At 39.5% G+C, this 27,922-nt stretch overlaps 1 protein-coding gene across 1 annotated transcript; it reads right to left on the minus strand.

Annotated features, from left to right (window-relative positions):
* Positions 1-27,716, minus strand: GFRAL (GDNF family receptor alpha like). Its single transcript, XM_074153934.1, has 10 exons — positions 27,695-27,716; positions 24,347-24,472; positions 17,435-17,593; positions 15,465-15,914; positions 14,694-14,750; positions 12,924-13,251; positions 10,679-10,938; positions 7,589-7,687; positions 1,061-1,142; positions 1-88 (listed from the first exon to the last, which is right to left on the minus strand). The coding sequence occupies exons 1-10, from the start codon at positions 27,714-27,716 to the stop codon at positions 1-3; spliced, it is 1,671 nt and encodes a 556-aa protein (XP_074010035.1).
* Positions 27,717-27,922: the final 206 nt, after the last annotated feature.

Raw genomic sequence — 27,922 nt, forward strand, 5'->3', positions numbered from 1 at the left:
TCATCTGTGACTTTTATAATGGACCATAAATGTTTCAGAAGAATGGTCTGGCGAGGGACTTCTTGTCTCATGTTTTATTCTGCAGGCTCTGAAAACAAAGAATGTGCATGCATTTAACAATAAACTATACAGCTTTTGGTTTGAACTTTGGCTTAATTGAAATCAGTGGCAAAATTTCCCTCTTTTTATGATGAACGCTGTGGTATAAAATAATTCCCTTCACCATTATTAATGTACTGTTCTTTCTTCCATCCTCTGTATTCTTTAAATCTGAGTTTTATTTATATGCTGATATTCCTGTAACTGCAAACCTAAAGAGAAAGCCTCTGTTCCCATATATCCTTGACTTGCCTTTTGCATTTTTCTGCATGATTCCTCTTTGATCTGCCTCTGAATTTAATAATGAAATTTGACTCAATATCCCTCCCACTATATATAGCTCCTGCTACATCATGTTCTGTTACCTATCATCTGACAGTGTAATTCTTGAAATCTGGCCATTTAATTTGGTCCAAGAAAATGTATCATTTAAGGGAAGGCCATGTTCATTTGACTAAGTGAATGCACATTTCTGTTTTCTTACCAAGCATTGGTCTATGGGCAGTTTCTCATACTGTGTGTGGGGGAATGTTTACAGAATCCTATCAGCAAAAATGGCATTTGGCAAGAATATTAACTACAATAGCAGCATTCACAGTTTGGTTTCTAAATATGTTATAATGCTGAATATTCTCATTTCCTTTCTGCATTACCTCTGCCTGCTACAGGGCTGGGAAGGTAGCCTCGCAGAATTTTTGAATTCAGATTTCACCTTCCCCTGCCATGGGACAGGAAATGAAACCTCCTGAAGCCTGGGATCTCGGCATGAATGGAGGGCATTGTAGATACGCATCGTATTTCACTCCTCCCTGCTGACACCCACAATGTCAGTTCTTTCCATCACTGGGGCATGCTGGACTGTTTTTAAAGACAATCGCAGTGCCAACCTCTTAACTAAGTCAAACCATTTTCTGCTTTTCCTATTTCCTAGAACCAATGATTAATATCCCTATCAAATTACCTGATCTTTAGGAGAGTCAACAGGACTATTCCTAGGATGAGAACTATGCAGGAGGAATAGGCAATAATGTAGACTGTTTCGCCTAGAAGTAAAAAGCAGAAAGCAGACATGAAACATTTATTTCTTCAGTAATAAAAATCAGATTTGAGATCTGAATTGGAATGCATGCTTACGTAAGCTAACTTAGCTATCAATAGTAATAAGTAATTAAAAGGAGGAAAAAGACCTAGGTGGTATGCCAATGGTAGGCATACCAATGGTAGGCATAACTCTTCCTTCACCAGTTGGTACAAAATCATTTTTGGAGTCCTTTTAGTAAATACCAGCTCCAATGGCTCTTCATATGTGTAGCACTACCTTTTACTCTACTCCAGAGGAACAGCATGTTACTCTGGTTGGTGGTTCAGAGTATTCTCCCCGTTGATTTTAAGGTATAAATTTTGTTCTGTGTATCAGAGGAGACCTGCCTCTTACTTACCTGCTAGACCTCTTTTCCTTTTTTGCATATTACCGTAACTGCAGTGTGCAGCCATACTTGATCTAGAATCAAATTAATGTAAAATGGGAACTAACACTGTTTCTGGGCCCTGTGCCCACGGAGTTTCCTCTTTCTTTTAGGCTTCTCACCAAAAATTCACTTAGGCAGCTTATGTGCTAAAAATTCCAACTGTTGAAAAACGGGGAGTTGTTTCAACTTTTGTTTTCCAAATAAGGAGAAGCATATTTTTCCTGGAGGAATGAATCCATCCGTTTTGATCAAATATTCTGAAGGAAAAATTTCAGTTGAGAATGTAACGTAAGCCCTGAACCTGGGATGGAGTGGTGCGGAGGTTAGATGACGTGACAAAAGGACTCAACTCCAGAGCCGCAAGCGTAAAGCATGAGACCCTCCTGTTGCTTTTCTGTTGCACTGATTCTGTTGCGTTCATCCAATTAAATAAGTTTTTGTTTACATAGGAACTCACATACAGAGAGCCTTAGCTGTTCCCAAGCTGCTCCACCTTACACAGTCAGTGAAACATTCACTGAGGAAGAGAGGGAGTCCTGGCCCCATCAGTGGGCCACTTATCTGGGCTGTGAGTTCTGGTCTCTGAATCAGTGATCAGTTATCATATGTTCTGTTTGTTTGTGTCTTCGTGCATATGCAGACACAGACCCAAAATGAGACATCTCTGTATACACTACATATATGCGATGGATCTAGCGCATAGTGTAGTACAAACACGGGTGGTATGGACACTGGAGCAGCTCCAGTAAGAGAGAGTGAATATGTATTCTACAACAAGACAATCAATGGGCAAGAGCTGAGCAGGGGGTTGGATCTGCCTGGTCCTTATTACAGGATGACGCTCACTTTTTCTCAAAAAGCTATTTTTTCTCAAAAAGTCAAGTTTCCAATAAAAGAAAAATGAAAGCAATGATTGAACCATTACACGTTGCACAGAATGATACCACTTAATGCAGCAAGTTACTGAAAGATTCTTAAAGTGGTGAATTTTTGAAGGAAGAGGGGCGAGGTCTATCTTAGTCTCAGTCAGGACTTCTATTATACATTAAAAAATAGATCAGCAGTTGGTCCTCCGCTCATGGCACATTTCTTTAAGATGATAAGTTTTAGGAAAAGAATAATTTTTAGGATTTTTTTCAGTTTCTGATTCTTAATTGTACATTCAGTTATTTTTTAAAAATTTCTCCAACTGCAGGAGCAGTAGTAGGAGCAAAAGTTTTCCACTTTTTTGAAGTGGAAAGTAAGGTTCACACATATTGAAGGCAAATAGAAGTTTTTAAAATACATCACTTACCACAAGACTAGGAAAATCATTAGGAGCAACAGTCATGGATGGTTAAAAATGGGCTAATACCATTTCACCAAAACATTGTAATATTTTTCTTTAAAAAGTTGGAAAAAATATTTCATTTCAATAAAACAAAACACTCTGAAATTATCAAATAAAATTAAAATGTTCTAATTTTTTGTGAAAATCTTCTAAAATGCTATGTTTTTTAGTGAAGTAATTGCTGGTAAAAGGGATGTTGATTGAGTATAACATTTTCAGTTCTATGGGGAACTCAAGAAAAATGTTAATGATCAAATCATGCTAGAAGCCATATATTTTCTCCTACCTTCTGAGAACTACGGGAATTTGTAAGGCTAGGAGAGGGCACAATTTTGTGGCTGGAGAGCTAATTCTTTATTTTATATATTCTTTGTGGTTTAACTACTTGAATGTGTTTATTCATCTTCCTTTAAAAATGTTGTTGGGGTGTGTGTTTCTCAACAGGCACTCTGCTCTTCTTTAGAAGTCCAAAGGATATTTTATAGAAATTTTCACTATTAATCTATATCCCACCAGTTCTTGAAAGTTCTAGGGAACTTAAGAAATACAGATATGAAATTTTGGCTCTGTTCATCCCAAATGTTGTCCATGAAAACTACCAGAATCCACATTTCAATTCCTGTATGACAGAATGGGCTATATTATCCCATTTTGATGTCTGTATACATGGTATTGATCATCTGAAGATGTTCTAACTAAAAACAAGTTAAGGCTTAAAAAACAGTGCCCTAACAAACCATAAAAACAGTGGCTGAAATTAGGCACGTTTGTAGCTACGGATCAGTAAACAACCTTAGGTCTCATGCTGTCTGCCCTTTCCTAGTTCACTGGAATCCCAGAATTACAGAATCATAGCACCCTTAGGTTGGAAAAGACCTTTAAGGTCATCAAGTCCAGCTGTCCAACCTGCTTTGGAGAGCAGATAGAGCCATCATAAGCATTAAAAACATGATTAAATGTTGGAATAATTTCTATTCTTAGCAGAAATTGCAAACAATGTGGTGTGCATAATTTGCCTATGTCATTACTCTGCTAAGAAACAGCTGTCCCTTTCAGTAATTCTCTTCAACTGAGGTACAGAAGAGTAAACCTGGTTTGGGTTCTCTGACTAGATGGGGAAAAGGGATACAAATATCTGCATGTACCGTGAAGAAAGAAAGGCACATATGGTGTCTAAAGACTTATAATAGGAGGTGGCTAAAACACGAGATGTTTCCAGCTTGCTCCTGTAGAGAGCGAATCGACAAAAGTGGAGAGCAGTCACTTCCATTGCAAGGGGAAGGGCTGCTGCGAGGCAGTGGGAGGGCTGCTCTGTACCATGGAGGTGGCCTGTAGTAATGAGAAGCTTGCGGACCTTCTCACCTCAGGGCAGGTCTACAGCAGGGCCACCGCAGCTGCGTGATGCATGTCTTGGCCTTCCTAGGATGGGCTGCAAACCTCAGGGACATGACAACTGGGGCTGCAGGTACCGCTGAAGCACTAGCTGGAGCTGTCTACACAGAGACATGGACATTTCCAGTGATGAAGTTCGGCAGAGGATAGCTGTGGGCTCAGTAGCTGGAACAATTAGTGGGATTACACTCTTGTGTAAATCTTCCTGCTTATGTATACATAGTGATATGGCTGTGAATATTCATCAAACAGATTAATTCTGGCTGGTGCTCAGAGGTTTCTTGGCTACCCACAGCTTGTCATAGGCTTTTTGCTACATTTATAAAACAATCAAATTGACAATGTTTCATACCTTACAAATTAAAGTCACTGGAGCTGAACTAATCTCAGTTCCCACAGCAGCCGGTATAATTATAGATAAACCCTGCCAATTACTTGTTTATCTAGATTCTCTTCATGGCAAAACTCCTCAGTAGGAAATATATGATAACTCTACAATTTGAGAAGAAATGAGATTAATTTCAAAAGTTTTGGGTCAAGCCCAATTTTATTGTATCTCACAAGAACAGGATAAAAGTTCTGTATTTCTAGCTTTCTCTTCCAGCCAAAAAATACTTTAGCTCCAAAGCTCTATGCTGATGAAAGTAACTGCTTATCTTCACACATGAATCATTTTTCAAATTAAAGTGTGGGAAGCAATCTTTTAAATTATGTGAATCTGTAAAATCATGGCGATAGTCTGCATAGGATAAAGTCAAAATCGGGATGAAAGCGCATAACCAAGTAGGGAAGAACATTTTTGAAGTTTGGGGAATTTTTGTTTGATTTATCACTTTTGGATGTTGTTTCCAAAATGACATAAAATTCTGGCCCCATCTAAGCTTACAGCAAAAGTTTCATTAACTTTTACATGGCGAGGACTCTGCCCACATCACATCTTGTTAACGGGGTTGCATCAGTCCACAGGCGACTGGGTTGCCCCGTACCCCCCCGGGTATGTGAATGAGTGTAAATCCAGTCAAGACTGTCACAGAATCCTGTTGTCATATGGCTACACCAAAAGCTGGAATAATATTCTTCCATAAACGGGTTTATGTTTATTTGCAAATATATATGAATATATGTGTATATATATGTTTAAATTTATTATCTATTATGAAAGACTCCTTTTATTAAAAGCAATCTTATCCAATGGCATAATTCGCAATGCCACTGCATAGAATGGATAAATCTTACTGTTTTTTGAACAGTGGTTTTTTTGAATTATAAAATCAAGAAAAAGTTAAAGAAATACTGAGTTTTTTCTGAGCGTGTTCATCTGTAGACGGTCATTGGTTTAAATTGGTGAAAGGTGAAAGACATCCTTGTATCTTTCAATGACAAGCTAACTAAAGGATTTTCTGAGATTTTGATGTAGGGACATGAGCAAACTGTATCTCCAGCTTTCCAAGCAGAAAACAGCCAAGAAGCAAAGATCTTCAAATATCTTCACACACACAAAAGGCCGTATTTGACAATTTAACCATTTTGCCTCTGCACCCGGGGATTCTTCTTGGGATTTGATTTCAGTAAAGATAAATATTTTGTAAAGATGATATCTCCCTTTGCAGCCTGAGTAATGCATATTTACTAGCATATGAATCTGGGATACCGGGTTAGATTTTTGGCAGTGGGATTTATGAAACAATTTGCAATATGGTTTTTATCATCAGGTAGATATCTTGAATCAGATTCTTCTCCCTGACCTGGCTTCCTATGAGACATTTATAGCTTAGACAGTTCCCATCTAGTGTACATGACAGCTCCGACAGAAGGAATATTTTATTGTATGGGTTAGGCTGGTCAGCATTCTTTTTATTTTTCTAAGGCCATCCAAAATTCTGTTAAGAGTTCAAGGACAGGTTTTTGGAAAGTATTCAGACTTCAATGCGAACAGAATTAACTGGGTGCAGGCTGCTTTTTGCAGACATTTATCTGAATCTCTGAGGGAAATGTATAATACATTTTACTCACTGAAAGGGTCTGCAGTTAGAACTAGTCACAGGGGTGAAATATCTCCCATTTTACATTTTCTCACTTAGAGCAGAATTTCTTGCATTATAACTTGTGTTATTTAACCACTAGAGTCTTGTTCCAGCTAGAGATTCAGGCTCCCTCTGTAGCTGGCAAAAAAAAGCCAACACTTCCAGCAAAGACAGTCTGAAAAGGTGGGACTACCCTTCCTCTGAGGGTCCTTAACATTCTTCTCTAGCTATACAGAGCACTTGGATGGCATGCATAATTCTTAAGTAATTTTAACACGCCGAATGCTTAATTTTTCACATAAAGGTCTCAGCAATCCCGTTCCCATGAGTCTATTTTCATGCATCCCAGGTTGCCCACTTCAGTAATAGTTAAAGGGTGGTGGATGCAGATGATGGAAGTCCCTTCACTTTGTACTGCATGCAGAGCTTGAATTATTTTTTCACTGTTAAAGGTGTTCAGTATGAGCAGTTCTGGGAATCAATTTGCAATAGTATCAGGAGTATTGTAATCTGCCCCACACAGGGTGGAACAGGTCACTCTCATTAGAGTTGATATTTGTGCATTAAGCTCTTTAGTGTTCTCACTTTGTAATTGGGTCCTTCAAAAGGAAATATAGAACTAATATTATTTCAGCCATGAGAAAATTTGTATATTAATTCAATATCCTTTAACTTTATGTCACTTAATGGCTTACTGTAAATGTATGGAAATAAAACCAGATGCAGCTCTTCAACCCATGGGATATCATGAACCGCAATTGCTGTGCCCTTCTGTTGCATGAGAAGGAAAAGTCTGATGGACTGTAACACAAGCCCCTTTTCAGACCACTTACTGTGGCTTCGTAATTTTGTTGTTGCAACTACTATGGCATAAAAAGTCAAGAGAGATAATAGAGAAGTAGGTGTGACATCAAAGCTAATAATTTGTATTACGCATTATGACTACTACTCTCTAATGACTGTACAGAGAGTCAGGCTCTGGCAGGCTTAATAGCTTAATTTTCCCCAATTATAATATAGTGATTGTGAGACATCTATTTCAAAACCACTTATCAGAGAAATTGGTTCAGTCTCATTATCTTTATTTGGTGGTTATATAAGCTCAGCTGAACAGGTAGAGAGATTTTTCCGCATTATGTTGACCAGGGGAGCAACAGGTAGAGGTCACTCACCTGAAACCACCTGAGGGACCCAACCTTTAGTCTTCCCTATGGTACAAGGGAAATTTCAAGAGTACTTCTGTTAAAATCATGGAATGGTTTGCCCAAACTCACCATTAATTGAAGAAGAATGGAACTGTGCTCTGGAAAGCTTTTCTCCTGGCATTTCTGTATTTACCCAATGAAAACCTTTCTTCTTAATGGAACTTTGACCTGAATATTGGAATGAAAATATCCATTCAAAATATTACTTTAATATAATAATTCAAGTGAATATTGGTGGTTTGTGTTATGATGAGAGTCGCAGAATTTATAAAGGCAGCTATTTAAAAATATTGTTTACTGATACCGGATGAACAAAGTGAATGAGTGAATGACAGTTCTTCCTTTGACATCTCAGTAAAGCCTCCCCTGTAGCTTCTCTTATGGGGGACAAGCGTGCTTTAAAAATATTCTCTGCCTCAAAACAGCTTAAATTCTCCTTTCACATAAACTATTTTAGAAATAGGCTCACCAAAAGAATTGGGCCTACCAAAATAAGTGATGAGAAATGGGTAGTAGTTTGAAGTAATTTCCAAAAGGCAGAGTTTATTCTCCAAATGAATTGCTAGACCTCAATCAACTCTTTCACAAAGGCCTGTCCTTTCAGAGGCATGAATGCATCTGAAAATACATATCTTCTGTTGAAATGAAAAATAAAAGGTTTACCTAAGTAGAATCGTTTACAGACCAAGAGGCTAAACCATACAAGACTATGCATAGTCACTTACATGAAATGTTAGCTGAGAAATTTTTATTCCCTAGCGGAATGACAAGGAATGACAAAGGCTCTTGTTTGCAGCCTGGAACATTGTCTAAACCGCAATGGACTAAATCTCCTTGCAATGTATTTTTTCTGTGAGATTCAAAAGTACAACCCAGAGGTCAAATATTTTTGAAACTTAACTTTTTACTTTCTGTCACTGGCATTTTTGCTTATTCCTGCTGGGTCACTGATCCTACATTGTCACTGATCCACACTGTGCTCCTGTCTCGTATAGCAGCCAGTTACTGACAGTTCTTGCCTTTTATTGAGTCTGCAGCTAGCTTTAGTCCTGTAAGCACAGCCCCAAGAGCAAACACTCCTAGCAAGGCAGTGCCATAAAAGAGTAGGAAGATGTGACGGTGTAAACACTACTTGCAGGTCTGTTCACACCAGTTCTAGAGGCAAAGATCCTTTTTGCTAGCCCCGAGCATTTGTCTTTTTAGAAAGATTTCAATGTTAAAAATCATCACCAATTCAAGAGCAAAAGTTATCCAACGCTCACACTCAGGGCAGATGGGGTTGGATGGGGTCTGCAACAGACCACTCACTCCACATCTCTGAACAGATACTGGCATTTAGCACTCTGCCTTACAATCAAACCCATGGTCATCTCTGTCTTCAGTTTAGCCGCAGTACAACTAGACATCTAGAAAAAACAAAAGCAAGATTTGCAAGGCTCTGCAAATGTTCTGTAGGGTAGGGACTAATCCTTTACTCAGCCAAAGGCCCAGGATCCCCAAACTGGTTTTGTTTAACTGGCAGGAATTCTTTGCACCGCAGGAGCAAGCAAGCTCCTGCTCTTCAATCCCGATTAGGTTAAGGAAGTTTCCATCACAAAAAACCCACAACATTTTATCCTGAGACTGCTTCAGGGAACGGCAAAAGCTCATGAGCAATTATTTGATTATTATGACATGAGGGTCATCTTTTTCCTTTGTAGGTAAAGAATAACTAACAGAATGATGTGATCCCTCATTTCGACCATTAAATGCAGACATAAAGGAAGCAAACAAATAAATAACATTCATCGGAAAAATCACTGCCAGTAGTCTCAAATTTAAGTGTGTTATGGTATCACTTTTCCAGGGGACTTGTTATATGATTTTTAATCTTTTCTCAGAGTCTGAATTTTACTAGTGTTTAACTAAGCTTAAGGGCAGTGATTCAGCAACTTGATTTTAATTTCTCGGTAGACTTTGAGTGACAAGAAAAAAATTACACCCTTATCAGTGGTAACATTTTGGCCGCTAAAACTAAAAATTAGCTAATTCATTCAATGAAATGCATGCATGCAATTAATACATGCTTTTAAAAGACAGACCATCAGATGGAACTACGAAATAGTAATTGCTTTTCATTGAAACCTTTAGATATTTTTACCTCTCCCAAGCTAGGTTGAGAATACATATAATTACATATATAAGACGACTGGCTTAGTAGTATATCCTAAGAGGATTTATATAGCAAATTAACTGGTGTGATAGATCAGAGATTTGAGGAGAAAAGGGTACTTTGGTCTTTAATCTGGGCCATGGACCGGGTGCCTGGATGTAGCTGGAGCATTGCAGATGGTGGCAGATGGACCTCCAGGTTCAGTTTTAGGCTGCAGGAGTCCAGGAACCACCCTGTGATGTGACCCATGGCACAATAAGTGGGGAAAAAACTGGGGATTTGCTTCGAGGGCACACTCCTGATTCAGACTAAAACATGAGTATCTGCTCTCATATTGTCCTTTGTGGCACTAACAATTCTCTCTTAAACTAAGACTTGGCAAGGCCTTTTTTACTTAACAAAAATAAGTAGCTGATTTAGCACATGAAGGGCTCTAGCGGTCCTGAGAAAGTACGTACATTACATCTGAGTTAGCCCCAGTGCTTTTACTGAAGGCCAAATCCCAAAGCCTCCATTTGCAGCAGCTTTTTCTTTGAGAGGCCCTATTTAAATCATTGAAGTTATTTTCTGTGGGATGAACTCTTCTGCTAAGTGTGTGTAAGCTATACTAATATTGAGACTCCAAGAAGAAAAGAAAGAAAAACCAACATAATATGTCATATTATTTGCAAAAGCAGTGTACTGAGGTACATGAAGCCAATGAGAGGAAGGTTTTGGACTTTTCTAACCTGTGTAATAGTACAGACCCCAGAAATTATTCTTTTATTGTTATTCCAGCAAACTCATGCAATGAGACGTGTAGTCAATTTTATTGACTTACTGCTAATATATTTCCCCAAACCAGAAGAAAATACTGTACATGCAATTTGTATTTTGATTTGGATTAAAAAAACCTGCAGATGTAAATCTTGCTGAAATCAGTGGTAGCAAAGCTATAGTAAAGATTTGGTGTAAGCCAGCATTTTAATACTCTTTAATTACTCTTTAAAATCTTATGTTTTACTCACGTAACTCACTGAAGCAGGATTTGCTGTGAAGCATGTGGTGGAAGAGCTCACACAAAGACTGCTCCGCAGGAGGCAAATTGTGGCAGGTACACTCCACACGCAGCATCGTGCCCCAGTTGCTGATGTAGGCTGCTTTGCAATCAGCATTTGCAGAACAGGGCATGTCATCCTTGATTAAAGTTTCAAGACAGGCTTCATCATCGTAGCATTTTTTTGTCACGTGTCTCCAACACTTTGACTGAAAAGCTGTGTATTTTTTCCTGGTGGAGAAAAAAAAAGGTGTGCAATGATGGTTTAAAAACTCTGTGATTTCTCAAAAAGACATTTAAGGATCATCATGAAATGAGAGTGTATTCCCAAGGTACCACTTTAGCCTTAAAAATCACAATATTCAGTGATAGCTGGCCTAGATCCTGCTCTGATTTATGCTTAATTGGTTTGAGTGAAATCTGCAAAATTGTAATTTGCGGAAAAACTTGGTTTTACTGAAAAATTTTTTGAGAAAAAAGCACCTGCACTTCTAATCGGCACCTGTGGAGATTTTCCCAAGGTCTAGCAAAAATCACTGTGAATATCAATAGTCTCAGATCCTCAGAGAAGAACTGCGGAGAGAGGAATAAGACCAGTCACCACAATGAAACCACACCAGATGCCGTTCTAGGGGATCAGTTTGTGAAGCTGTGTGAAGGAAGAATGAATATTCAACTTATTTTACATAAAATAATTGATATCCAATGCCAACCCCTCCTCCCCCTGAATGCTAACAAAATACAAAATGTCCAAGGCTCAGAAAAAATCAGAAGTAATTCAGTTGACCTTATAGTTTAATTGATAGTGGAGAAAATTATGAGAAGAATTAACTTGTTTTCTAGATCAATAAGCTCAAATGATTTCAGTTTATTTGCTCTTGGGATAGAATGGCCTTTAGTGCACTATGTGTAACAATAGAAAACATCTATTAACAGTTAACTAAGAAATCTGTAGATATTATTTAGAAACTAATTTATCACCTACATTAAATGTTAGGAAACGATAAACTGTTGTATATTGAACATTAATATATTAAAGCATTTTTTTCCTAATCATAAAATTTGGTTATTAATTTACTTTTGATATTGTGAAACTCTTACAAGCAAGTCACATGGAACAGCATGGACTGTTACAATACCAGCTGGGACATTATTGTAAATATTTTCATTACAAGCAAAGGTTTCAAAGCAGATGCCACCTCTGTGCTAATGGAATTATTTTTGTTCACCTCTGACTTACAGATACAGCTAGCCATAATTCACAGGCTAATTATGCTAATTATATCCACTGATTGTCAGGGCCAGGAAACATTAATGTTCCCAAAATAACAGGTAATTCAGCAAGCCTCCATTATGATGTTACATGTCTAAACATGCACATGCACAGACACACATTTGTAGCCCGATTCTTCTTGACATAAAAAGGGGCAATTCCCACTGACATCAATCTGAATAGCTGGCACGGAACTGAAAGCCTGTCTTGGCCTCCTGGTTTGGTGATGGAAGGTTAATTTGAGCAGAGGTTTGAGGTAAAATTCAGGTCTAATCCACAAAGGAACTGGTGACTACACTGAAAACCAAAGTGGGCCAATTGACCACCCTCAAATGGTGGTAATTAAGTAGAACTACGAATATGGGGTAATCCTGTTGCATGTTTTCTAAAAATAAAATTAAATCTGAAAACTGTGTTTTCTTCATGAATTTGGTGGTCTGCTTGAGATGAAAAGAATAAGACAAGTTTTCTGAAGGGGCCAAGCGGGCTGTGAGGCAGTTGGGTACAAAGGGTCAGACTCTGCGGTGGAAAAGGTAATTACTTTAACCAAACAAACTTCGTCCGGTCTGCTGCACAATTTGAGCAAACTGCTGGAGGGCAAAGGTGCAGACTGGCAGGTGTTATCTGAAGAAAGTGGTAATGGAAATACGCAACGGCATAGTTTGTCTAGCAGAAATGGTGTTAAGCACCATGAAACAGGCAGAAGAAAAGCCTAGCCTAGATTCCAGACCTTTCTGAAAATGGACCTTCTCGATTTACTTGTGGAATTACCACAGCTGATGCAGACATTTGTGAAGATGTCAAACAGAAGTGATGATATACAGTAGATACAGTGCAGAAAATAATTTTCTTATAGAGGAGATATGTGGCATATATATAAAAATTGTTTGATCAAAACATTATTCAAAAGCACATTACTGGGCAAAATCTTTCTTCTTCTTACCTGCACAATTCATTCTCTTCGCACATGTGGATTACATTCAGACATGATGGGGCTGGAACTGCAGTGACTGCACAGGGCTTGCCGTGGAGAAGTTCTTTGGCTCTGTGGCAGGACTCATCAGACTGGACACAATCACAAAATGTCATCATTTGAGCAACTTCAAAAGGCATGTTTTGATAGAAGAATCTTATGGCTCCTTGACATTCTTCCATGTTGCACTTCTTATTTACTGAGCAAACCTTAAGGTACAGGGACAACTGTTTGTTACATACTTCATCTTCAACACACTCCTTGTTCACATCCAAACAGGTTCTGTTTGCTGTGTATGCTGAAAGGAAGAACAGTTTTAAAATGAAATCACAAGAAAACCTTTCTCAAGAGATGATCGGTAGTCATCCTGCCTGAAACATTCCCACTAAAACCAAGCGTGACTCCCAAAAACTGATCCGGCTCTTGCAGCATTGCCTCTTTTAAACTCATTGTGTGACCTTTATACTTTTCCTTTCCACTGCTTGGCCCTCATAAGCCACCCTCCTGCAAGTTTCTGCCCCTGGTAGATAAATAAAGGAGAAGAAAGAGAAAACTGGCAAGATGGAAGTTTCTTCATGGTATGTAACAGTTTCTGAAAGCTACTGGCTAGTGGATACCTGAAGCTGCTGAAGTCTCCAGCATGCAGTCTTATTCTAGGCCATGTAGTAAGTAATGGGGAACAGAATATAAATTACATTTCTCTGCTTTTAAAGCTAGTTTAGGTACTTCTAGCCTATGCTATAAACTTTCCCAAAAGATCTAGATAATTCTGACACTAAGGGATAAGATTTGCCTCTGTAAATTTAACAGGATCAGGACTATTACCTGACATTTTTGGATTCTCATCTACCCAGTAGCTTGACCGAAAATATGTTGATATGTTATGCTCTAGACAAGTAGTCTGTGCTGTGGGTGGGGTACTGACTGAAAGGTCACACCCAGAGGGTGGTGGTAAATAGCTCCTTTTCAAACTGGCAACCTGTCATATGTTAGGTCCCCCAGGGGTCGATACTGGGCCCAACGCTGCTTAATGCAAGTGAACATTGTGCTGCTGTGGCAAAGAAAGTTAACAGGATGCTGGGTTGCATCAACAAGGGCATCACCACCAGAGATAAAGAAGTCATTATCCCTCTCTACTCAGTTCTTGTCAGGCCACACCTGGAATATTGTGTTCAGTTTTGGTCTGCACTATACAAAAAAGATGTGGATAGGCTGGAGAGGGTCCAGAGGAGGGCCACCAAGATGATCAAAGGACTAGGAAGCCTGACATATGAGCAAAGGCTGAGAACTGGGTTTGTTCAGCCTTCTGAAAAGAAGGCTTAGGGGAAACCTTATCACCATGTTCCAGTATTTAAAGGTGGCTACAAAGAAGACGGAAGCTCCCTTTTTACAAGGAGTCACATAGAAAAGACACAGGGTAATGGGTATAGTTGCTCCTGGGGACTGCACACAAGAGAAAAAATTTTCACAATGAGAACAATCAGCCATTGGAATAATCTCCCCTGGGAAGAGGTGGATTCCCAAACATTGGATGCTGTTAAGATTCAGCTGGGCAGGGTGCTGGGCCATCCTGTCTAGACCATGCTTTTGCCAAGAACAGTTGGACCAGATGATCTTTGAGGTCCCTTCCCACCTGGCATTCTATGATTCTGTGTTGGATCTATTGACTCTCTGCTCTTCAGTCATTTGAGTGAAAAGTATTCATTCAGTTATTAGGATTCATAAGTAAATCAGACTTACCCTGTTTGGAGAGAGCAGATAAACTCCATTGTAATTTTGTTTCCGTACTAATATTGTCTGGAAAAAAAAAGATACAGATACGGGCATAAGTGATAGACCATGCCTTAGCTTAGCTTTTAACTTTGAAGTATTGGCTGTGTTGCTGGCATAGTGCCAGTAGTAAAAATAAACAAGAATAAAACAAATTAGCTTGACCAAATATGACCTGCCAGATTGTTAACAAACTCTAAAATCACTGTTACATGTTTTCATAAGTTTTGGGGTGAAAGCACAGTTTATCAATGGCTGCTGATAACATTCTCTACATAATTATAGATCCTATGAGCTCAAGAAGAGTTTTTGGAGCTGCTCAGTGCAGTATAAAGTCAGATTTCTTGTGAGTAAATAAGGGCCAGAGGCCTTAATGCGTTCATCAGTGCACTCAGTTTTCAAGCTCAACTAACTGCTTGTCATGATCTAAAGTCAAGGCAGGCAGATAATTCTTGCTATTAGAAAATTATTGTTATTGGCCTTACATTGTTTCCAGTTATAGGGCAATACTAAAAAGGGACTGATTTGGATCAAATTGTATCAAATTAACACACTGAAGAACAGTAGCATTTGCACTCAAGCTATCATTTTGCTATCACATTATTCATTCGCATCTAAATAAGCCCATTAAAACTACCCTGTTTCCAGTGTTAAACTGCAGATTATTAAGAAAATGTTTTTCACAGACTTGTGCACTACAGTTACATATGAAAGCATTCAGACTGCTGGAATATCACTAACCTGTGTCGGTGTCCTGACTTTTATCATCATCATCATCTTCATCATCATCATCATCATCATCATCATCATCATCATTTTCACTAGCTGCTGAAGCTTGGCTCTCTTGAGAGTATTGTAAACAAAGGTTGTTAAATATTCCCTTCCATATTTTAATGCATCTCATCTGAAGTGGCTCTGGGCACTTGCACTCTCCTAGCACTGTTTTCTCCAGCTGTTTCCACACTGAGAAACACTCCTGGTTGACCATCGGGAGCCTGCATTTTGCCACGTCTGCCCGGCATGCTCGCTGGAAGCTCTTATACACTAAAAAGCAGTAAGGGTCCTCTTGACAGCGTTGTTTTGCAATACTGCAGCCGTCCTCTAATTCTTCTGGGTGTCTTTGGTGTTTGGGGTTTCTGTGTTGCCTAAAACTCAGTTCAGTAGCTGATCTTGAGGAAGTTTCCAAATACTCTATACAAAGAGGTACAAACAGAGGTATAAATCAAATGGAAGATGGAGCATCATCACTGGTCAGCTCTAAACAAATTCAGGAAAAGGATAATTGTCTTAATGCAATAAAATGAATGAAACAGCCCTAGTTTCATTCTGAGCTGTAAGTAAATACATAATAATTTCAGAGTCTTGCAGACTAACGAATCTTCCTCATGCTTACTATGTCCTGGTAGCTGTATAATACAGTCTGTTTTAACACTTCAGCTACTAACAGTAATATGAGAAACCCCCACTAAAATTACTGCATAAAGGGATTCATCTCACATAATTTTAACCACCTAAAGATGGAACATATCATGGATTATCATCTTAATTTAATGCATAGTTTGTAAAGAGAGAATGGCAATTCCAGAAGATGGTTCATTCATTACCCAAAGTATTCATTTAATTTAGACAGGGAGAATTGCTTCTGAAAGTATTTGTCAATACCATAAACAATCATCTGTAGGTAAAACTGTTACTAGTGTAACTCCATCCAAACTTACTGGTGAGAAATATACTGGTAAGAAATCACCAAAAAATATGAAATTACTTCATTTTGCTAGAAGCAAAAGTAACTCTTCCAATGACATCATCAGGTTTTAGATACCCACTCTTCTTGTATGGGGCAAGGAGTAACAGATCAGGGTGTTATTATTTCCTCTGCAATAAAGCCATATATTCTACTGCTATGTGGTGTACGTTGATTGATGCCAGCAGGGAGTGATGGATCAGTGCCGGGAATCAATCCTGGGGCTCACTTTCCAGACCGTCATTCACTGGCTGGTTTTACCTCTCATGTCAGCTTTGCCTGGAGTCATTACTCCAGGAGACACTGGATCAGAAACTGCAAGCCTTCATGCACCAAGTAATTCTCAATTATAGAGATAGTCTTTCTGAAGGGAAGAAAGTTCTTAGAATAATAAAAAATAAATTTAAAGGAGCTGGGCCCATTGATTACAATAGAATTTTTAAATACGTGCATTTTATATAATATGTACAGCTTTATAAAGGTAGTAAATGTGTTTCTGTATCCAGTAACATCTCCTAGATGTAGTGAAGGTGCTCCTGTAACACAATGTGACATAACTGCACAGCTGTGCATCCCCATTCACTGACACTCCCGTTCACAAGGTGTCTGCATGTGGCTCTCTGTACATGACATAGACCCAGTGGTGCTCAGGCCTCCTTGGGCAACAAGTGGCCCTCAACACACATCGTATTTTCACTCTTGCTTTCCACTGGATTGAGCAAGAGCTTTAGAAGCCATTTGAATTTCTCACATACATTTTATTGTTTTTGTTTATTTAAAAGCAGATATGGCATTGCCTCCATATGCATGTTGGAGTGCAAATGTCACGGAAAGGACAACTAATTTTTTTTTTTTAATTATCAGATTTGAGAAATATGCAAAGAAACTTGAAGCCAATTAAAATGATGGGTTACAGAATTATATCTTTCTCTTTGCTCTTCATAATTAAAACTTTATGTTTAGTTACCTTTATTGATGCTGCACTCTTTCCCAAGCAAAGTTGTGACGCTACAGAAATCATCTGCAGTGCAGACACAGTTTTTAAATTCTGGGTATTCGTCAGCCAGGACCTGGATGATTCTATTACATCCAATAGTGTCTTCTGCCTTGCATCTATTACCTAGAACTCACCATTAAAATTATAACATTGTTAATGTTTATGAATGCTTAAGGGATATGGTTACATAAAACAATTCAATTGAAGCACAAAAAAATATGTCTTGCCCGGAGAAGATGGTTTGAACCTAGTTTTGTTTGAAAACCTGCCTTAATTTACAAGTTTTAAATAACATTCAGAGTGATATAATAAAGTTGTGCTAATATTGCCTTCTTTCATCTGATCTGACCCATTGCCAGAATGTCTGCTTCTGTTCTCATTTCCAAAGTATATAAAACCTTAAACTCATACCTTTTATTCTAGGTAGACGAGGCACAGACACCAAACTAAAAAGGTGCACAGGAGTTGCGGGAGTCTACATGATCCTATGTAGAAATGAGGTGCCTGGTAGAGGGATGGGAATTCACAGTGCAGGGTCAGGTACTGCCATGTAACGGAGCAAGAGAGGGCAGGTAGGAGGGCAGGCATAGCCCGTGATGATGGAGATGCTAACCCCATCCTGAGGGATGTCAGCTCTGGTTCAGATCCCTCACTCACATGAAGATGGCACGAGCCTACAAATGCCTGGCCATTTGGATACAGCCTCGGACTCCTGCCCTGTAGAAAAACTTCACTGTCTAAGTTTGGCAATGACATCAAACTTAAAGTAGTCCAAGAATATTCTGATTTTTAATTTCTAAATAATAAAAATAAGGGAGCAGTTAACATAAAAAAAAAAGTAGGCAGAAGCCTTAGTTTGCCAGTCCAGTTTCAAGCCCATTGCTTGCGTGTGCACTTGGACTCAATGACAAAGGCATTCACACAGGCTACCAGGACATATTTTCTGTGTGTGCGCAGTAAAAATAAAGAGCATGTACTAGTTTGTGGTACAAAGGTAAATCAATCAACCCTCTACTTTATGGACTAAAAGGTTTTTAAAGTATTTCGTTACTTACCATTGCTTAAGAATGTTATAAGGTAATAAAGAAATTTACAGAAGCAGCAGTTTAATACCATTTAAAAAAGGTCTATTTTGTGAAAGCCACGATCTACCTTGTCAAAACAGGTATGCAGGCCCCCAAAACAGCACGTTTCCTCTCTTCACCTCATAGATATTAAGTATCTCACAATATGTAAGATAAGGAGTATGTGGCTCACAACATCCAGGCTGGTTACAGGGCAGCACGAGGATGGGTTTTAATCTACTAAGCACATCTGCTATTGTCTCTGCCCTGTCAGCAGCGATGTCTGGCTTCCTGCCTCGCTGCTTCCCTGGTGAGTAGCACGGAGCAGCAGAGACCGTGTGCTCTAGTCAAACTCCAAATCTAGCAGCCATGTGTCACTGCCGCCGCGGACAAGCTTTAATGTGATTAGAGTTTTAACGTCATTTATATGTTGTTGACACAAATAGCAGCGGAAGGCAGTCTAGGCGAAGGCCTGTGAGAGGAAACAGTGCATTTTGCCTGTGCCTGAAGGAATGAGTACCAGCTATTCCAGAGTGCACATCCCCATCCTGCCACCCCAAAATCCTTTTTCAGACAGTAACCTGCATTGCCCCTTCTCCAGCTACTGTTGCTGACCAATGAGGGTTTGGGGGTGTATTAAAATGTGCACTGCTGCAGGGGGATGTTGCAGTCCAGCAAAAGCTATAGTTCCCAGCCTCTGCTCCCACTTCTCCTCTTGTATCAGCAAAGGAGGAGGTGATGGTGCCCAGGCTTGCCTATGTCTCTCCAACCCCTCTCCAACTTGCCTTCTGTGTTTTCAGTAGTAAACCATGACTTTGACCCTTAACCCTCACATTTCCTTCTTTTTTCCAGTAGCCAAGGAACTCAGGAGATCTACTGAAGGTCAGAGACATAAAGCACTCCCTGACCATAAAAACAAGGTAGAAAGTATGTGGTGACATGGGAACTGTGGAGGCCCATGGAGGTGGGTGGGTGGATATTCTACTCTATTTTATCAAGTGAGTAAGGGATAATAAAAGAATTTCAGGAGACAATTTCAGAAGAACAAATTCCAGGGGTAGAAAAAGAGCAACGAATATCAGGAGGGGCTTGTATAAAAATTAGCTAATTTACAAAATTTATGACTGTATTCTTCAAGGTCCTGAGGTCACTTCAACAGTGGAGGTGAGTAGATGTAGGCAGAGGAAAATAAGAAATACAAATCCTGGCATATTTTATGCAGCACCCCAGCCTCACTTAGCTCATTGGTCTTCATGACATTAACAAGTTGTGGTTAGGAGCCAGGTACAGGACCTCTGTTCAGAGTGGCCCCATGCGCAGTGAGCAGACTGCGCTGAATCACAGCAGCTGACAACCAGGGGGTGAGAGGCAGGTTGTGAGGCTATGAACAGACAAAGGGCATAGACAGACTCAGGAAGCACACCAGATTTATGGGGATCCCTTGCCTGGCCTCTTGAAAGTTGTGTAGAAATAACCTATTATCAGTATTGGTCTGTTTGTACACTGTGTTGATTCAGCTGTGATGAACAGCAGAAAATATTTTATTGCTGGTTTTCAATTATTGTTGCTTTACCATTGATTAGTTCTAGGTAATATATTTTAGCTTATACATATGCTTCCAAGGTATTTACAAAAAAATGCTCTCTGACCTAATGCTTGGCAGCCATTATTCATAATTTGATTTCTTTAAATGTACAGAATTTATGTGCATGGGACCACAGATAGAAGCATGACAGAGTAGAAGCTGACATTTCCAGGGTGATAATCTCTGTTCTTCCACAGTCACCTCTTCAGTCATCTCGGTGGGAATTGCACCTGAAGACTGCAGAGGAAAGCACTGGATTTCCCCCCCTAGCACTGGTGAGATCACATCTGGACCGCCATGTCCAGAGCCAGGCTCCTGAGGACAAGAGGGACATGGACATACTGGAGTGGCTCCTGCAAAGTGTCATAGATGTGATTAACGGACTGGAGCATCTGTACTACGAGGAGAGTGTGAGAGAGCTGGGATTCCTTAGCCTGGAGGAGAGAAAGCTCAGGGCTGTTCCAATGCACATATCCACGTGTATAAATACCTGATGGGAGGGGAGTGAATAAGACAGGGACAGACGACTCAGTGGTATCCAGCGACAGGACAAGAGGTACAAACTGAAGTACAAGAAATTTCATTTAAAGGTCAGAAAAAACTTTTTAATATGATGGTAGTCTAACAGGAAAAGGTTATCCAGAGGGGCTTTGGTGCCTCCATCACTGGATATATCCAAAATCCAACTGGACACAGTCCTGGAAGGCAGCCTGCAGTTGACCCTGCCTGAGCAAGGCAAGGCAATTGGACTGCATCTCCAGACTTCCCTTCCAAACTCAATGATTCTGTTATTCTAAGAAAAATAAACTCTTCCAAATCTAAATCCAAATGTGATTCCTTAATATTTAGGAGATTTGAGTTTTTTTTTTCTTTTGAGCCCAGATGTTTCCAGTTCTGAAAAATTAAGAAAATGTATTGTGGTTAAATCAGAGCTCAGAAATTGCTATTTTTTTCAGTGAAAGAAGGAAAAAACAGAAACCCCCAAACCTTAAAATCTTCACTCTTCAGTGCTGAAACATTTTTGACATTTTCAAAGTGAAAAGTTTTGATTCCATCAAAATTAAATTTTTTCAGTCTTTTCCATCCTGACCTGGAAGCTGGCTTATAGACATTTTCACTTGCTTTTTTTTCCCCGCTGTATCTTGGCACAGAAGAGGAAATGGAAGAAGGATTGGACTCAGAGGACTATAAACTGAGACTCTGAAAATGCTGCTGTAGTAGTAGGGGAGCACTGATGGACAGTTTGACAGAGAAAGGAGTGACTTAGGTAGTCATCTGGAAAGTGTTCCCAAACCTGCTCTGAAGAACAAAAGATGGAGGTCTTAATAATGCACACACTTAACTTGGAGGTTATAGCCTGAGGGATTGAGTTATTGAACTCACACCACAGAGGAGTGTAATTATTGTTTGTAGCTAGGTTTTTCATAAAGAAACTAGCAAAAGGAATATTTGTCGCATTGACTGTTGCCTCCAACTAACAAGTTTGTGATCAGCACTGAAGGGACTTTTCCATTCCTACAGCTCATCCATGAAGTTTTTAGTCTTGCACATGTGGAGTACTCTTGACAGACAGTGTAATGTTATTCTTACTAATAACACTGCTGTTATTAGTTATAATTTGTTATAATAGTTATAATTTAGTTATAATAGTATATATAATATATAATATATTATATTTTATATATATAACTATAATTAGTTATAATTAGTTATAATTTTCTCTCGCTGTTTCTGTGGGCTCTCTGAGAGGTACCATCATTTGTCTGACTTTGGGTTTACACCCTCTGGGGTCATGGCACCTAATAAGCACATTTAGAATAATTTGTCCTAGACCCAACACAATATTTGAATGCCCTGCAATGCTGAAGAGTCCTTGCCAAAGGCTATTAGCCTAAGGAAATATACAGATGCAAAAGCAAACTAGCAAGAATTTATTTTCAGAATGTTTCTCTTACCCAGTTACAAATACTATTGATATCAGTGAATAAGCACATAGGACAATAAGTGGGGGAAATGGCACATAATGGACATACAATGGCATATAATGGACAATGCAATAAATCCAAAGGAGAGACCCCAGAAGTCATCATGCTGGCCCACTTCGTCTGGTCGCAGGGTATGATGAAGAATTGGCTACAATACAAATCCTGATCTTTATGTCAAGAAGTTTTGGTGCTAATGCCTTTGTGTATGATGTGAGAGAAGCAAACTAAACAAATTCTGATTTGGGGAAGAGGTTTGGTTCTAGAGAGCTCATCTTTGGATCTCTATCTTCAGCCTGAAAGTACTGAATATTCCAATGTGTTTATTCAAACAGCAGCCATATCTTTTGAAACTGCTCCACTTCACATAAAATATTTAAAAACTCAAGAGAACATGAGCTGAAACCCACTTCCTTTGGGGACTGTTGTAACCATTAGGTTATCATGTATTTTTCATTTAGTCTGTCTGTTCTTAAAAGTATTGAACCATTCTGTGCAAAGCAGATACATATCTGGAACAGGACACACTAAGAAGAACCCCCTAGAATAGTTTCTGCTCCAATTATTTTAAATAGTGCCTTGTGAGTTAGGACACTTGGGTACAAATCTCTGCAAAAAAATTATACAAACAGTGGCATTCAGATAGCTTGCACTGCAGGTGAATGTTCTAGCAATGGGCTATTGACCATGAAGTCAGGCAGCATCTTCTGCTGCCTGACTTCCCACACAGACCAAACATGAGACTGGGTCCTGACATCAAGACAGACAAAGGATCATTCACTTTATCAACTCTGCTGCAGCTGAGGCTCAGAAGAGTTGATGGCATCAGGACATGGCCAGTTTGGTTCAAATAATTTCAATATATGGAGAAGGGAGATTTTCACAGAGATATAGATACCTCTGATTCCCAGTGATGGAAAGCCTGCTTTATGGAATTAAGTTGCTAGAAATGGCAGTAATGTACTACATACCCTTGGCTACATTTATGAACAGGATCAAGTCACGGGCTAGGCTAAGGGCAAGTGACTGCATCTATACTGCTGAGGGAATGGCCCATTTCATTTGCTAGCGCCGATGCAGCCCAGGCAGATCAAGGCCCTTGACATTTATCAATCAACAAAGGTGTCATTACTAGCTTGGTCTAATGACACTACCACACTACACACTCATCTTCTCCCTTCCATATTCAGACCACCTGGCAAGTGAATACTCAACAATTGACAGCAAAGTCTTGGAAGGATTTAAAGAAAGAGAGAGATGGTGACTGATAGCCAAGATTTGTTTGAGAAGATAATAGGCTCTTGGAGAAAGGAACATTTTCGTCTGAATGACAACAGAGATTAGGATGAGTTTCAGATCAAACTTATAATACCTGGTCCCACTTAAAATTAAATACTTGGTCCTACTCACTTGAAACATCCTTTACTTGGAAATGATGTACCAAGTGTTGGAAGTGCAATAAACAGAGACAGACTGATTTTTTTGCTTTCGTTTATGTGAGAATCTGTTTATCAATTCAAGGAGGTTTAGTCACGTCATAACCTGCAGTTTATTGTGCCATCGCTCCCTGCAAGTGAATCACTCTGACATGTAGGTACTATTCACTGAATAAATACAGTGTGCATCCCTACAACACAACTGCCTTTGAAGCATGATTTATTTGATTTGTTTCGTATTCTAATACAATATTTGAAAATTACTGTAAGTATCTACTACTGTTTTGGGTATCATGCGAGATCATAGAATCATGGAATAGTTTAGGTTGGAAGGGACCTTAAAGATCACCGAGTTCCAGCCGCCCTGCCATGGGCAGGGACACCTCCCACTAGACCAGGTTGCTCAAAGTCCCATCCAGCCTGGCCTTGAACACCTCCAGGGAAGGGGCAGATCAACTCTGAATTATGGAAAGCAAGGTTGGAACTTTTTTTCCAGCTGCATACTGGCTTTATTTAATAGGAACCCACAGGAGCATAATTTCTACTGAATTCAGACTTCTTGAGTTGGTTCAGACTCTCCCTTTGTTCATAGTCCGGAAATTTCATTTATCACCTTGTTGAAGAGAAAGTGTGACTGTTACTGGAAATGGTATTGGCCATTGTCAAAGATTTCAGAAGTTAACTGTCTTTTGCCATCATTTTCTCTTTGAAATCTCACTGACTTCATTCAGTTACCACAGCAATATTATGATAAACTATGAATATGCAACCATTCAGCAATTCAAAATCAAGCTGTGTACACCCTTAAGAATTACCTGAAATATTGCAGACAACATTCCAGACACTCTCACATCCATTTGCAGCATTTAGACATTGCTCCTTCAAGTGCAGACAGTCAGGAGTCTGGGCAGTAGATATACTTGTGAAGTACATGAACAACACTGTAAAAACAGAATATAATGACTATTTAATACAATATATATTGTACTAACCTTTTTCATTTACACTTAGATTATAAAACTGTGATTTACTGTAGTTTATCTATACATTCAATTTTTTCTACCAAGTTACTTTTTAACAGAATAAAACTTTTCCTCAGTTTCACAACTGGAAAATTAAATTTAAATTTTAAATTTTCAAAGCTGCAGTATGGCATATTTTGTATTGTTTTTACCTCAGTATTATAACATCAACCATAGCGATATATGACATCAGTCCGTAGATATATAGAAATGACTGCAGTTCTGAGACCCATAATAAATAATAGAAAGGAAGATAGTATAAAATTCAAAGGAAACAGCATTTTATTTGGACTACAGTTCCATCAAGTTAAAGGCTACACAGGAATTCCTATGAATAGACCACGTGAAAGAGATTTGACAGTTACACAACTGTTAGATAATAAATGAGATTTCATTTCATAGTACACTACTGTTCATCCTCTTTGTTTTTATTTCACAGATGCATCATTTCTTGAAAGTAACCCCCACGATTATGTCTTTATCTCCTTTCCTGAGTGCACTGAACCTAAAGACCATGTTAATTGCATAAAAAAGTTCTGACACTGAAGATTAATACAGAGATTTCAAGGTAAAGAATTTTAAATCAGCACCACCTCTGGCTTATGAGTAGAAAATTAAATTGCCTTGTCTTGCTAAGAAAGGACAAATCAGTTGGGGTTTAGCTCTTTCATCAACATTCCCATGGTAACACAACCTTTAATTTGTAACCGTGTGTCTTAATTTTCTATAAAATTAAGCTTCAGACACTGATTTTGGGCCTTATCAAACTAGCTGCTGAACACCTGATGGGAGTATTTTCCTTAGGTATTGAAGGACACAGCATCTCCCTGATGAAGTTTACTTTTATTTCCTTATGTCAGGCAAGTTCATATGGAATTTGAGGAATTTCCAACACTGTTTAATTCCTTAAATATCTTCTGCAAGAGGCATGAAATATTCTCAGGACTTGTCCAGACCCTATCCAGAGAAATTAAATGTTTCCAATGATACGTTTGTGAAATAAGAAATTAAATATCAAATATCGCTCTTAACAATCTTAAAAAGCCACTACTGTTTAGAGGTGATGCCGTCCTTTCTGGAAACGATGCTTACCTGTGTTAGAATAGTGCTATTGTAGGGAACACTTTCTGGTCCCATGTTGATAAAGATGAAGCAACATTTAATATTTTATAACTGACAAATGCAATAGCATCTATTGTGCCTAAGAGACACAGAAGAAGCCACTTGTGCTTACTACAGCTGGTACTAATTCTTACCCAGTTGTGCATATTCCTTCATATTAGGCTATGTGTCGGTCAGCCTGGAAGACTGATCGATACAAGCAGCTCCTGCCACTTGACATCGAGGAATGTGCAGCTGGCCCATCCATAGGGACAATTTTAGCTCATTATGACAACATTTTCCTGGGAATGTCTGCAAAATTCTTTCAAATTGTGAAATCACTCACTATTTATGCAGATGACAGAGAAAAAAAAAAGTTGCCAAATATCTTACAGGTGAAAAAAACCCTAAATATAAGACAATAAGAAATTAAAAACCCAGGAACTTTTTAAAAAAAGGTATTTTGCTGGTTAACCATTTACCCATTTTGTAGGTAAGATTTACAATGGAAGATTTACACATCTGATTAGCATCTGCAGCACGAAGACTCTGCGCCGTCTCCCTCCAGTTAAGACAGCTTTTGAGAAGCAGTGGCTGAAAATGAATAGTCAAAGTAGGACTGATTAAGCGGCCAATTAGCAGCTCCTGCTCCTTTGTAAGGATTATTTCAGAGCACGTTTATTTTGAAGCCACCTGGAAACTGTGCCCACAAAAAGGAGGAGATGCTTTTGCAAAATAAAGAGCCAAGTGGCATAATTTATGATTGAAGATAATTCAGTCTAAGAAAGGGTTTCTTTAGATCTAAAGGCGTGTTATGGATGGGTCTTTTGTTTCCTCAGCAATACACAGGACTGTTGCAAGCATACATGAAACAAACTGGCCTATATGATTTTAGAATCCAGTGCACTATAGCTTATACAGTTGCTTAAATTAACAATTATTACCTTAGTCATTCACTTTAGTTATTTGGTGTTTGGAGTACTAAGTGACTGTTTTCCACTCCTAGTTCAGGAGATCTAGGAGTTAGTCTGTAGCTAAGACTTTTAGAGGGATCCATTTTGACATGAAGACACATAAATTTAGGTTTCTACAGGTGTCAGTATTTTTGAACAGGTGTCTATGGATTCACTAGGTATGTGTAAAATTTCCTGTTCTGAAGAATTTGGTGTCTAACGTGGAAAGGGGAGAAAAAATGACATTTTACCACCCTCATTTTGCAGATTGGGAGCTGAGGAATTTAGGAATTAGTGTCTCTCCCAGGACTGCAGAATTGCTATCTGGCAGATAATAATTAATAATGGGAAAGCAAGCTGTGGTTTCTATCCAACAGCAAGAGCAGCAAGATAGTTAGCTCCAAAGGAGAAAGGCAAATTATAGCTGAATATAGTTTGAAAATAGTTGAAAAGTTATAAAGGACAACTTCATTCTAACACAACCTGAGGCAGAACTACCTACAGAATGTTTAGAGCAGTGGAATACGAGTTTAGAGTAGTGGGATATTAAAGAGAGAAGCAGCACATATATAATATGTAGAGAGGGGAAAAGGAGAATAAAAGAAGTTAAAGTATACTTGTCTCATTGTATTCTTTTCTACCAAATCCTTCTGTACCAGCATTGTCGATTTTCCCTTTTTCTCCATTCAAACCCAAAGGGAAATGTCCATAGCCTTCTGTGTAGCACTGCCAGCTCCAAATGCTTTCCACTTAGCAAACAAGTGGCTGTTTATTTAGACAAGGCATCCCATTTGTGGGTCTTATCACCCCTTCAACTTCTTATTGCCACTGCCGCTGCCGTCCCTGCTACCCTGCCTCATCTCCCACTTCAGACACGCTACCCGGACCCGGGATGAAGAAGGGCCTGGAGGTCGCACACGGGTGCAAACCCCTGACAGGTACCTTCTTCCCCCTGCCACGAGGCTCCCTGGGAGAAGGAGCAAGGGATGGAGCTGTAAGGGGAACCCGCCGAGACGAGAGGCCGGGGGAAGAGAGGGTCCTGGCGAGGCTGGGGGCTGCCTCCCACCCCGCCTCCCACCGCACTTACCGTGGCAGAGGAGCGCGGCCATGGCCGGCCGCCGGCGGCTGCAGCTCGGCTGGCGGCGGGCGGCAGGTGCCGGTGCGGCACCGCCCCTTCAGCACCGGCGGCAGGGACAGCGCCCCGCCCGCCCGGCCCCGTGGGGGGCGGACCCGCGGGTGGGCGCCGTGCCCTGCGGGCCCCGGCACAGGGCGGGAGGAGGCAGCTCTGCCGCCCTTCCCATGTCAATATCGCGTC

This window comes from Numenius arquata, chromosome 9 (assembly GCF_964106895.1).
Source record: "Numenius arquata chromosome 9, bNumArq3.hap1.1, whole genome shotgun sequence".
Lineage (NCBI taxonomy): Eukaryota > Metazoa > Chordata > Aves > Charadriiformes > Scolopacidae > Numenius > Numenius arquata.

Bases quoted from the DNA above. Each gene is read 5' to 3' on its own strand.
- GFRAL (XM_074153934.1), bottom strand. From the start codon at position 27,716: ATGGCCGCGCTCCTCTGCCACG. The intron at 24,473-27,694 runs GTAAGTGCGGTG...CTGTTTTTACAG, and splicing joins GGCCGCGCTCCTCTGCCACG to TGTTGTTCATGTACTTCACA. The intron at 7,688-10,678 runs GTGAGTAAAACA...TCCAATATTCAG, and splicing joins ATCCTGCTTCAGTGAGTTAC to GTCAAAGTTCCATTAAGAAG.